This window comes from Neltuma alba, unplaced genomic scaffold (assembly GCF_004799145.2).
Source record: "Neltuma alba isolate B1F8T4 unplaced genomic scaffold, ASM479914v2 tig00012124_pilon, whole genome shotgun sequence".
Lineage (NCBI taxonomy): Eukaryota > Viridiplantae > Streptophyta > Magnoliopsida > Fabales > Fabaceae > Neltuma > Neltuma alba.
The window spans coordinates 473,268-485,388 of record NW_021636676.1 but is presented as its reverse complement, the minus strand read 5'-3'; the positions used below and the strand labels follow the sequence as shown (position 1 = coordinate 485,388).

Below are 12,121 nucleotides of genomic sequence, written 5' to 3'. Positions count from 1 at the left end.
TTTTGTAATCCCATTTAATATGGATAAACTTAAAAAAAAAGTTAACTTTGAAATAGATTTAATGAGGGAGTAGCATTATTTTTAGTTTGGATGAATTAGTTAAAATGACCTATATTGTGGATCAGAATAAGTATATTTTATCAAAATTAAAAAGAATAAAAAATCTCATTAATTTTATTTTAAAATCTAATAATTTTTAATTTTACTCTTACTTAATATATATGCATTTTAAGAAAAATAATAGTTTTCAAGTAATAATCGAAAGGTAGGATTATATATTTATTTAAAAAATTAATGATGTAATTTATAACAAGACAAAATTTTTTTAGCTCCGACTTATAAATAGGATCATATGAGTATTTTAAATAACCTTATCAGACCATCAAAAGTAACTACAGGAAGTTAAGTTATTAAATTTTCTTAGATATAAAAAAAATCAAATTTTTTATATCCAAGGTCATGAATTATATCTTGAAAAGTTTTTTAAAAAATTGTATTGAGTTTGAAGTAACTCATCTTGTTATACTTGAATAACTCATTTTTTTTAAACTTGAATTTCTGAAATATTTTCATCTAAAGATCCCAACATGTTATACATGGGAAAAGCCAACGCAAAAATATACCCCATTAGGCTAGATGGTGGAAACTCTATAAATGAGAATGGTTCATGTACAAAGGTCACGTCTTAAATCAAAATTTCAAAAATAAAAAACTCCTGAATCTAACCACACACAAAAAAAGAAAAATAAATTAAAAAAAGGACAATGGAATATGGTTAATCGGAGCTTTAGGAAGTAATGGCGTGCAGCTCAGTTACATTGTTATTGTTAGTCCCTTCACAGAGACGCAAAGTGCTTTCGGCCGGGGCCCATGAAATCCATAACATGATTGAGGTAAACCAATTCTATTTCAAGAAGCTTTAAATTAAACAAAATTATTTTCTGGTAAAAAAAAAATTAAACAAAATTATTTTATAGATATTTATCTGTTATCTCGATTTTTAATATAATATTTATGTATTTTTTTCTCGCAATTAAATCTTTTAATTTAACCTGTTACCAGTGTTTATACATGAAACTTTATTCCCTTAGCAACGTTAGCGTGCTAGTGCAAGGGTTAATAATGTTAGCAGAACAAAATTAAATATTTAATTAAAATATAAAAATACACAGGTGTCAAATTAAAAATTAAGAAAAAGATAGAAGTTTTGAAAACTATATTTTCTTAACAAATATTATATTATTATGAATGTCCGAATATTTAGATGTCCCTGTCTTAGCACCAATATAGATCCCCGTGACTACTTAAAACATATGAATTTAGAAAAATTTAATTCTATAATAATATAACCTGAATAAGTAAACATGGATCAAGATATCCTTTTTTATAACCAACATCGCTCAGCATAAATAATTGTTTTTTTATATCTGAAGATCTTTTTTTAAAAAAATTAAGGCACCCACGGCATGCAGGTGTATGATTGTAGTGTACCCCAATCTAACTACTAATCACATAACGAACTCATGCCCATGGGGCTCTGTGTAACCACGCCTGGTTTAAAAAGGTGTATTTACTGTCGGTGCATGCCTGGGTTATATTATCATTACCACCATCCCCCTCCTGCGTATTTTTCTTTTCCATACATTTTTTTTTTGGACTGAAAAATTTTATATGATTGGACCAAAAAGAACTTGTTGCAGGCCAGCTCAGCACCATCGGTTTGATTCCTTTTTTTTCTCCTCGCCATCTGATTTATAATTCAGTAATAGGATAAGTTAAATTCAGCTTTTAAGTTGGGAAACAAAAACGTAATTTTCATGCATCGTTTTCACAAATTATTTGATTATTTTTTATCCAAAATAATAATAATAATAATTTGATTTGACGGTATCTTTTGCTTCAAGAGCTGGCATTGGTCATGCATGCGAGAGAGTTCCCCAGGTATCCCCAATCAAAACAGAGCGAAGTAAAGCAATAGGAATGGCCCCATAAGGGCCAGCAACAGGAAGTCAATCAATATATGCCTTCTCGTGAACAAATCTCCAAAGAATTTGATACCATTATGTAGTTGAAGGGCATGTTTGATTTTTCATTTTTTTAATCCATGCCATGTTTGATTTTTCATAATGCAACTCCAAACAATCATTTGTTTAGAAGCAACAATTTATTACTCCTCACATGATGCAATTTTGAAATTCATTCCCTAGCTCTTGAACATGAACCGTTTTACTCTTCTGATTCTATTTACAAGATATTTTTAAATATAGACTAAGAACTACTCCTCCGGTCCTAATTATAAGACCCAATTGACTTATTTGAGGAGATTAAGGAAGTAAGTTAAGTTGGTTATTTATAATAAATAAGTGTTGTCATTCCTAAAATATCCTTACTAATTAAGTATATTGGCTAAAACTATCATTATTAGAAGGATTATCTTGGAAAAAAATGCATAAATATAAGAGACAAAATGGATTGGGTCTTATAATTAGGACCAAATAAAAAGTCAAATTGGGTCTTATAATAAGGACCGGAGGAGTATATTAACTTTCTATTAAAATATACTAATTTTTTAACTTTACTCCTATTTAATATATACACCTTTCAAAAAATATAGTTATTTACACTATAACAAATAAAGAACAAAATAATACATTCACATTAAAAATTTAATGAAATAACTTATAAATAGGACAAAAAAATCCTTCTTTTTTTATCCTATAAATAGGACCAAAGGAATATGTACTTAACATGTCTTCTAAGTGTTTGTCACACAAAACTTTTTTTTTTTGGGTGATACTTAAATATAAAAATCAGATAATTAATTCACACATATTAAAAAATTAGTTAATTATTTATGTTGGAAACGATCTCTCACGATAGAAATACTCTTTAAGATGTGTGATCAGAATGAAAAAAAAAATTATAAATCTAAATGTTACATTTAAAAATAAAACAGGTCTCTAATCAGCTTATAGATTAAAAAAAAACAGGGGAGACAGTGTTTGATGTGAAAAAAAAAAGGGGTAGTTTATTTTGAAGTGTTGAAATGACCTTTTTAGATACACTAAGGTCCCGTTTGGTACGAAGCATTAAAAATGAGAGATAGGGATTGAGATTGGTGGTGTACAACTATATTAAAAAAGTGTTTAGTATGAAAAATTGTATGATACTTGGGATTAGACAAATTCATATATGTGGGATTGAGAAATATCATCAGAGGAGGTGTTATTCTTCAATTCTATCTACACGAGATTGCCTAATCCCATGTGATAAGAAATCACTCATGTAAGTATCCTTTTAACATATATTTTCAATTACAATCCTAATTTTTATCTCTCATTTTTAATACTCCGTACCAAACGTAATCTAAATACCTTGTGTTATGACAAAAGCGCATTAGCAGTGTGTGCACCACTTGGAACGCATTGAAATCGTATGAAGTTGGATAAGAGAATTTTTACTTCAATAGCCATTACATAATTAATAAATATTTAAATCTTACGTGGTGGCCATTCATTTTGCTTTAGCGTGATGCTCTGCTTTGATTATTCTCAAAGCGCCGATAAAATTATGCAAAGTTCAAGTGGTTGGAGACGAACTGAGTAAACAAAATATATATACTCTTTCGGTCTTTAATATAGGACTCAATTGTTAAGTTAATTTTGATTATAAATATAAGAGTCATTTCTCATATTTATCAATTTTTTCTAAATTACCTCTATAAATACTTCCTCAACCATAATCAAGTAGAAGAGGAAGAGTGGTATTAAGAAAGATGATTATGGTATTTTAGGAAAAACATGTCACATTTCTCATAATTAACTAACTTGTCTAACTTTTTTAATTTAATCAAATTTATTAAATGAGTCTTATATTAAGAACCGGAAGAGTATTTATTATGAAATACATTCATCTCCGTTTCCATATGCTACCATTGCGAAGCTCAGTGGGATGGTAGGACCCTCGCGTGCCAATACGATTTAGTGATTTACTTTCTGTCTCCATGAAGTCATGAACCATCTTTTTTAGTTGATACGGTAGGTAAAACCTAATTAACTACCCTTTAACTAAATTTTATTGGCCCCGTACGCACATACTTCCTTCCTTCCCCCTCCCTAATGTCGAAGTTAATTATTTAGATTTAATTCTAAATTTTATTATTTTCACCTAAAGTAATTTACTTAATTTATAAACTGATATATAATTTAACAGTACATATGAGTATGCTAAAAATATACATTTATTACAATTCATTAATTTATTTGATTCTTTTAATTTACACAAATTAGTTAAATATATTTTATATTCAAAATCTGAGAAGGTATTATGTACTCACACAAATAGCTCTAATAATATTAGTCTTCTTTTTTTAGGTGGAACGAAGGTATCCTCAAATTATATTGAATTTGAAACTAATTTTTTTAAGATAAGAACAGGTTAAAAAATAGCGCTTCTAATAAATACATTTTTCAATATTTAAATTGTATTCTTTTTTTGAGGGTAAGGTGATTACCACCTCAACTGTTAATTGCTTGATTAACATTAGTCTTCTTTTTACCAAAAAGGAAAAGTAACATTAGATTCAAGTAAAACGTAATTACGGTGATTGAGAATCTTCTAAAGGATTGACCACTACATGTATTTCATTTTAGTTATTCAGTTATTCTTATGACATGAGCTAGTCCGGATGAAGTGAAGCTATCTTCGCAATCTTTAAATGTGAAAAGATTCTAATATTCTACCATCATTCAGGCCTCGTTTAACGGCCAGAACTTTATTTTTTTGCCCTCGTAGCCGAAACTACCCAATTAAATCCCGTAAAACCAGCAATCACACAGCATCATGGTCCCATCTGTTTATTTATTTATCTATTTATTTACTTTTTCGGTCCCAATATATTTATTAATTATTTTATTTAAATTTCGCTGTTTAGCGGTTCCCTCCTTTCTCTTTATATATACCCCTTTCCCTCCTTCACACTTCTCACACCACTCTTCACCTCACAACCACACACACATTCCTCTGTTTCAAAATGACTCCTACCTTCTTCTTCCTCTGTTTTCTCCTCATCCCAACCCTCATTTCCTCTTCCCCTTTCCACGACCCTGAATCCATCGTCCAAGAGGTCAATAGGTAGCTACCGATTCTACTTCGCATCCTCTTTTCACAACTTCATCGAGTATTTTCTTGTTTGGTAAGTAACAATGACTAATGTGCCACATCCTGTGAATTTTTTTTCTCGTTTTCCAGGAAAATCAATGCCTCGGTCGCTAGGCGGAATTTAGGTTACCTGTCGTGTGGGACTGGCAACCCTATCGACGATTGCTGGAGGTGCGATCCAAACTGGGAGAAGAACAGGCAGAGGCTGGCTGATTGTGCTATAGGGTTCGGGAAGAACGCCATTGGCGGGAGAAACGGTAGGATTTACGTGGTGACCGACGCCGGCGACGACGATCCGGTGAATCCCCGGCCGGGGACTCTCCGTTACGCCGTGATTCAAGACGAACCGTTGTGGATTATATTCGCGAGGGACATGGTGATTCAGTTGAAGGAGGAGCTGATCATGAATTCCTTCAAGACAATCGATGGACGAGGCGCGAGCGTGCACATTGCGGGTGGGCCCTGCATAACGATCCAGTACGTAACCAACATTATAATCCATGGAATTCATATACACGACTGCAAGCAGGGAGGGAACGCTATGGTGAGGAGCTCCCCACGGCACTACGGCTGGAGAACCGTATCGGACGGCGACGGCGTGTCAATCTTCGGAGGAAGCCACGTGTGGGTAGATCACTGCTCGTTGTCGAATTGTAAGGATGGTTTGATCGATGCTATTATGGGGTCCAGCGCCATAACCATTTCCAACAATCACATGACGCACCATGATAAGGTCATGCTACTGGGTCATAGCGATTCTTATACGCAAGACAAGAACATGCAAGTCACCATCGCTTTTAACCACTTTGGAGAAGGCCTCGTTCAAAGAATGCCGAGGTATACCATAACTAATAGTGATCTTATATGTGGTGTTTTATATGTTCACAGAGTAGACGAAATTCACCATATATATAGCGAGTTTTTCACATTTGGAAAAGATTCAATTACAATGATTTCAATGAGTTTTTTTTTTGGGGGGGGTAGTTCTTAGCGAGAATAACAATATGTTGAAGGAACAATTAAAGGGTCACTAAGCAGTGGAAAAAGGCAGCATTAGGGTAAAGGATAGGAGAATAAGAGAAAGTGAAAAAGTGAGGAGGATATAAAGAAAAGGAATGGAGGGTGTTAATTTTGTCTAGACATGATATTTACTGAGCTTCAAGTTTAGGTGGGGTCCTGCTAAAATTTGAAAGAGACTTTAAATGGTTTGTTATATGTATGGAGCAGATGCAGACTTGGATACTTCCATGTGGTGAACAATGACTACACTCACTGGGAAATGTATGCCATTGGAGGAAGCGCTAACCCTACCATCAATAGCCAAGGCAACAGATTCGCGGCACCCGATAACAGATTCAGCAAAGAGGTATTTATTTATTCATTTATATTATTTAATGTTTAAAACTTTTTCCTGAAATTAGTGGTGTTTGAAATGGAGACGCTAATGGTCAATGGGGGGAACATTGTTAATGTGAAATAGGTGACAAAGCATGAGGATGCCCCAGAGAGCGAATGGAGGGGCTGGAATTGGAGATCAGAAGGGGACTTGTTGCTAAACGGTGCGTTTTTCAGATCATCAGGTGCTGGAGCCTCCTCTAGCTACGCAAGGGCTTCTAGCTTGAGTGCCAGACCATCTTCTCTTGTGGGTCCCCTCACCTCCGGTGCTGGCACCCTCACCTGCAGAAAGGGTTCGCGCTGCTGATCATTATCACATAAAAGAAAAGAGAGGGAATTCAACAAGAAGTTATATCTCTAGGATTGACTCCAATTCCCTCCATTCTTTTTTTTTTTTTTTGGTTTTCCCTTAATGTTTTCTAGATTGCTTTTCTTTTGCAATGTTTGTTTGCTTTGATTTGCTCTGTAATGTCTCAAGATTACAACCTCGGCCTGTGACTCTTAGATCCAAATCATCTGGGGGAAGTTAATGATGGTCTAAGAGGAAACAAGTGCAGAAGAGTTGATACTAATATCAATGTACTACCAATACACGAAATTACATATATTTGTAGATGCATGAAATCTCTGTTCTCAATTCTCATTCAGCTTTTCACTCTGGTTATGGCTGTCACCGACACATGCGCTGACACAAAAGTAGAGCCGTTCACTGAGACTGAAAAAGGCAGCTCCTATGATGGAAAACATCAAAACAAAACAAATCTTGGAATCACATCCCATCAATCAATCAAAGTTACTACAGGTTTATTTAACAATTAAAAAAAAAAAACCCAGCTACCGAATAACTGTTAACGAATGGGACAGGAGGAAATAGGCACAATAGGTGTACGAGTGCCGCATGTTACTGCCTTATTGGTATTTCTCGTAACCCCTCAAGCCCCAACTTTATTGGCGATTCAATTGGATTTGGAGGGAGAATGCCACAGGAGGGAGAAAAAGCACCCTGCTGTAGGCCACAGCATATAAAGTTAAGTTAAAAAGAGCTAATGGGTGGATTCCGCGTTGTATAAAAGGACGCAATTTATACTTTTTAGGCTTTTAGCTAGGCGTTTGACCGCCACGAGCACTTGCTTCCAGCAGTGGACGAGGCAGTAAATGATAAAAATTGGTCTCTTCCCAGTTGAAAATATTTTATTTTTCCCAAGACAGGCGGAAAAGACTTCAAGAGAAGGTGAGATCTTGAAATTTATTGCTCTTCCATTGCTGCACTCCACTGGCACTTGCACCTTCATGTCCCAAGGTCTCTAATTGCCTTACACAGAGCCCAAAACACCGCCTTTTAATTTGTTTTTGTTGACTAAAATGTTTGAAAATGGAACTCCCTGCCTTCTTCAACAACGTGATCTTGTCTAAAAAAATCAGAGGGGTAAATAATCGATGCAAAAGGCCAATAACGCAAGGATAAGGTTCATGTCTAAGGGCATTGTTGAAATTCTCACATCCCAATAAGATGCTGCGTGTAAAATTTGCCACCTCATCTCCACTCTTTGTTTGCCTCCCAGGAGAGGTTGATTAGAGTTAGAACTAGTACATGTGTTTGTCCTTGTTCTAAATACAAAAGAAATTACAATATAAGGGATAAGCAAATACTACATTAGTTTTTAATATAACAACTAAATAATTACTCTTTTGGTTTTATTTATAGGTCACTTACATTATGTTTTATACAAACTAAGAAAAACCTTAAATTTCATTAATTCTTATTTAAAATTCAACAACTTTCTAATTTTATCTGTATTTAATATGCATTATACCTCATGTAAATAAAATCAATATAATAATAAATAAGGGATAAAATTATACATTCATATGAAAAATTTCTCTCAGTTTCTTATAAATAAAACAAAAAAAGGTCTTCTCTCTATCATGTAAATAGGACTAGAGGAGTAATTTAGGAATACTATAATGGGATTAACTCAAATTATTTATTTGTAATGAGTATATGTTTGCTTTTCTAAACTATCATATTCAATCATATACATTAAGACAATCTCTTATTGAAAACCCTTAATATGTATAATCAATTTTTATTTTTGTTTTTTTAATATACAGGAAAGTTAGTGTTATAATGTCTAGTAAAAAATAAAATCGTTTCCATTTGCATAAGGAGTTGATTATATGACAGCAGCAACAAGTGCAGGAGTCATATTCATATTAAGAAACTTGACAAAGAAACCGCTGAAAAAGGAAGCAGAGCGGGATGCTCCAGGCGTTTCGGGGCTAAGCTGTGAAGTGTGAGGAGGGGGACCCACGTGGGAAAGGAAAAAGAAAGGCAGCACATGGGGGGGGGGGGTCGAAGGAAGTGGGATGTTATTGCTTCCTCAATCCCAAATTCAATTGCGTTACACCAAACCCAAACACACCATCTTTCGTCTTTGTTGACTAATCTCATGTTTGAAAAATGAAACTCCCTCTCACCTTCTCAAACAACGTGATTTTGTCCAAACATGTTACCATTATCATCAGACGCATCACCAATCGATGCAAAATAACCATAACACACCAACAACAACATGGTGCTCCTAAAATTTGCCACCTAATCTCCACTCGTTGACTGCTTCCCAACACACCCTGGACAAATCAAATTTTATCTCTGATTCTTAAGATAATAACTAATTAGAAAGTTAGGTCTAATCATGAATTAAAAAAAAAACTTAATTCATTATATCTCTTATATTCATTATCATTTCTCCAAACTAAATTATAAAATGACATATAACCTAATGTTATACTGTGATCATGTTATGTTTATTATAATTAATTTGTTTGACTTTCTCAATCTATTACCAAGTACTCCTTTGGTCTATTTATAATGTATTTACAGTATGTTTCGCATAGACAAAAAAAAAACCTTAAACTTCATTAGGTCTTATTTAAAATTTGATAATTTTTAACTTTATCTCTATCTAATATACATTATACTCCTTCCGGTTCAAAATATAAGCTAAATTTTATCCATTTACGTTTATCAAGAAACTAATTAAAATCAATTTAAAATAATAAATATGTTAGGCATATATTTATTTTTTTCAAATGTGCCCTTATTAATAAGGAGAATAGGTAAAAGATACAATAAATGAATCAAAAGGGAAAGATAATATATGGAGGGTAAAATTAGAAAAACTCATTAAATGTTAACACAAAAGTGAATATTATTTTATAAAAAAAAACCAAACCCCTCCAACAAAGTTCAGCTTAGATTTTAAACTAGAGGGAGTACTTCATGTAAACAAAGTTAGCACAATAGTAAATAAGGGGGTAAAATTATACATTCATACAAAAAATTTCTCTCAGTGTCCTATAAATAGGACCAGAAAAACATCTTCTCTCTCTGTTTTATAAATAGGACCAGAGGAGTAGCTATTATATTAAAAAAGAAAGGGAGTATCAAATTTGTTTCAACAAATCTAGGGATTCTGTATATGAAGTTTTCACATGGGTGGACCTTTTGACAAATATTCTTGAGTAAAGATTCATCGGACGGGGACCCTGATCTTCTTTGCTCTCGAGGGCCTATTGGGCCTGTAAAATAACAATAAAACTGGGCCTTTTTAATGGAATCTGTTAGCCCAGGTTGCCACTGATGACGTCATAACATAGAAAAACTCGTTTTGCATTCATGAGTTGGAAGGAAGCTGAGCCCAAATGGCCCAAGGTGGTCAACAGCTTGCATTTTGACTTGGCCAACCTGACGCGTGAATTAAATATGAATCACAGGGTTGGTGAAAAGGGCGTGTTCATCACTTCATTTAGCTACGCGTAGAAAAAAATAGGAATCGCCTGTAGGGATGAACCTGACCGGGAATGTCCGCCCGGTTCGTTCCTCCATTTCACTGCTTCATCGCTCTCCAATCATCTCTCTTTCGCTATTTAAATATTGCTCTTCTTCCTCCTTGTGTTAATTTAACGCTGTGTCAATGGCCACAAGTGCTCACAACCTTGCTTTGGATCCGGATCTGGATTCTCCTGACAACCCTACTCACGAGTTCGCTCAGTTTGGCGCTGGTTGCTTCTGGGGAGTGGAGCTCGCCTTTCAGCGACTCGCTGGTGTCGTCAAAACCGAGGCCGGATACTCTCAAGGTCATACTCCCGATCCTAACTACAAATTGATATGTTCCGGAACCACTAATCACGTAGAGGTTGTTCGGGTTCAGTTTGACCCGCAAGTGTGTTCCTACACTGATCTTCTCTCTCTCTTTTGGTCTCGTCACAATCCCACCACTATCAATCGCCAAGTACTCTCCTCTCTAATCTCTCTACGTTTCTCTTGTTAGTTTGATTGATTCCTTTGGTTCTAAGTAAAGTGTTTTTGTGGATGTCCTCAGATTTTTTGTTGAGTTGACTTTTTAGACCTTGTGATTATCAATTATAATGCTATTCATTGTTTTCTTTATGCAACATGTGTAAAATACAAACATCCCGAACTATCAAATTTTGTAAATAATTTCGTGTTATCGTTTGTTTAACTAACAATATTTGAAACTAGATTTCAAGATTATTTACAGTACTTAAAGCGTGTTTATTGAGTTGTTGCCTGTTTGCGTGTAACTCCCTAGTTTATGAAAAAATATTTTCTCAGAAAACACAGTTTTTTTTTAATCACAATATGTAGAATGAAAGAATGAGTGAACTAATATTTATCTTTATAACTTTTTGCAAGTAATTTATTATTACATTTTGAAGATTGGAGAAGACGCATGCATATGACTTAATAAGTCAACAATTATGAACCAATAAAGAGGTTAATGAGCTGATGGTTAAATTTATATTGTAAAGATGCAAGGGCTTTGCATAGATACGATTGATTATATTTATGGTCGGAATAAAGAAAAAGCATCCTTAGTTTGAAATGGACAATATGACATGTTCTGAGGTTTTACATTTTTCAATTGGATTATTATTCATTAAAATGCACATCTATCTGTAGGGGAATGACGTGGGAACACAATATAGGTCAGGGATATACTACTACAATGAAACTCAGGCTGGTTTAGCAGAGGAATCAAAGGAAGCAAAACAACGGGAACTGAATGTGAAGGTAGTGACAGAGATTCTTCCGGCGAAGAGATTTTACAGAGCAGAGGAATACCACCAACAATATCTGGAGAAAGGTGGCCGTAATGGCCTCAAACAATCTGCAGACAAAGGATGCACTGATCCCATCAGATGCTATGGGTGAATGTTGATCACCCGCCATTTTCATCATCACCGTCTTCTGCCTGCTATATATCTATGCCAACTTGTCTCTACTGTTCAAAAATAAATAAAACAAACTTCTTCGCTTCATGAATTAATAGGATTCTCTAAACTACCTTATGGTCAAGTTAGAATTTAGGAAGAGATATGAAACTCACGGATGCAGAGATGGTACACACCATTCTATTGCTATCTCTATGTTTGATACTTATGTATGTTATGGAATCCAGACTGAGTTCCAACAGTTTCTATTTAGAAATTGTACTTGGATATGAATAAATCTAATTACTTAGCTATTTGTCAAGAAATT

At 34.2% G+C, this 12,121-nt stretch overlaps 2 protein-coding genes across 2 annotated transcripts; both read left to right on the top strand.

Annotated features, from left to right (window-relative positions):
* Positions 1–4,998: 4,998 nt before the first annotated feature.
* On the top strand, positions 4,999–7,179 carry LOC114723075 (probable pectate lyase 18). Its single transcript, XM_028909218.1, has 4 exons — positions 4,999–5,133; positions 5,251–5,997; positions 6,388–6,526; positions 6,641–7,179. The coding sequence occupies exons 1-4, from the start codon at positions 5,033–5,035 to the stop codon at positions 6,860–6,862; spliced, it is 1,209 nt and encodes a 402-aa protein (XP_028765051.1). The 5' UTR covers positions 4,999–5,032; the 3' UTR covers positions 6,863–7,179.
* A 3,197-nt stretch (positions 7,180–10,376) lies between these two features.
* Positions 10,377–12,119, top strand: LOC114723076 (peptide methionine sulfoxide reductase-like). The gene is made up of 2 exons (XM_028909219.1): positions 10,377–10,850; positions 11,543–12,119. The coding sequence occupies exons 1-2, from the start codon at positions 10,533–10,535 to the stop codon at positions 11,792–11,794; spliced, it is 570 nt and encodes a 189-aa protein (XP_028765052.1). The 5' UTR covers positions 10,377–10,532; the 3' UTR covers positions 11,795–12,119.
* Positions 12,120–12,121: the final 2 nt, after the last annotated feature.

Excerpts from the sequence above, each read along its gene's own strand:
- LOC114723075 (XM_028909218.1), top strand. The coding sequence starts at position 5,033 with ATGACTCCTACCTTCTTCTTCCTCTGTTTTCTCCTCATCCCAACCCTC. Across the intron at positions 5,134-5,250 it reads ATCGTCCAAGAGGTCAATAG|GAAAATCAATGCCTCGGTCG; the intron begins GTAGCTACCGAT and ends CTCGTTTTCCAG. Across the intron at positions 6,527-6,640 it reads ATAACAGATTCAGCAAAGAG|GTGACAAAGCATGAGGATGC; the intron begins GTATTTATTTAT and ends AATGTGAAATAG.
- LOC114723076 (XM_028909219.1), top strand. The coding sequence starts at position 10,533 with ATGGCCACAAGTGCTCACAACCTTGCTTTGGATCCGGATCTGGATTCT. Across the intron at positions 10,851-11,542 it reads CCACCACTATCAATCGCCAA|GGGAATGACGTGGGAACACA; the intron begins GTACTCTCCTCT and ends ATCTATCTGTAG.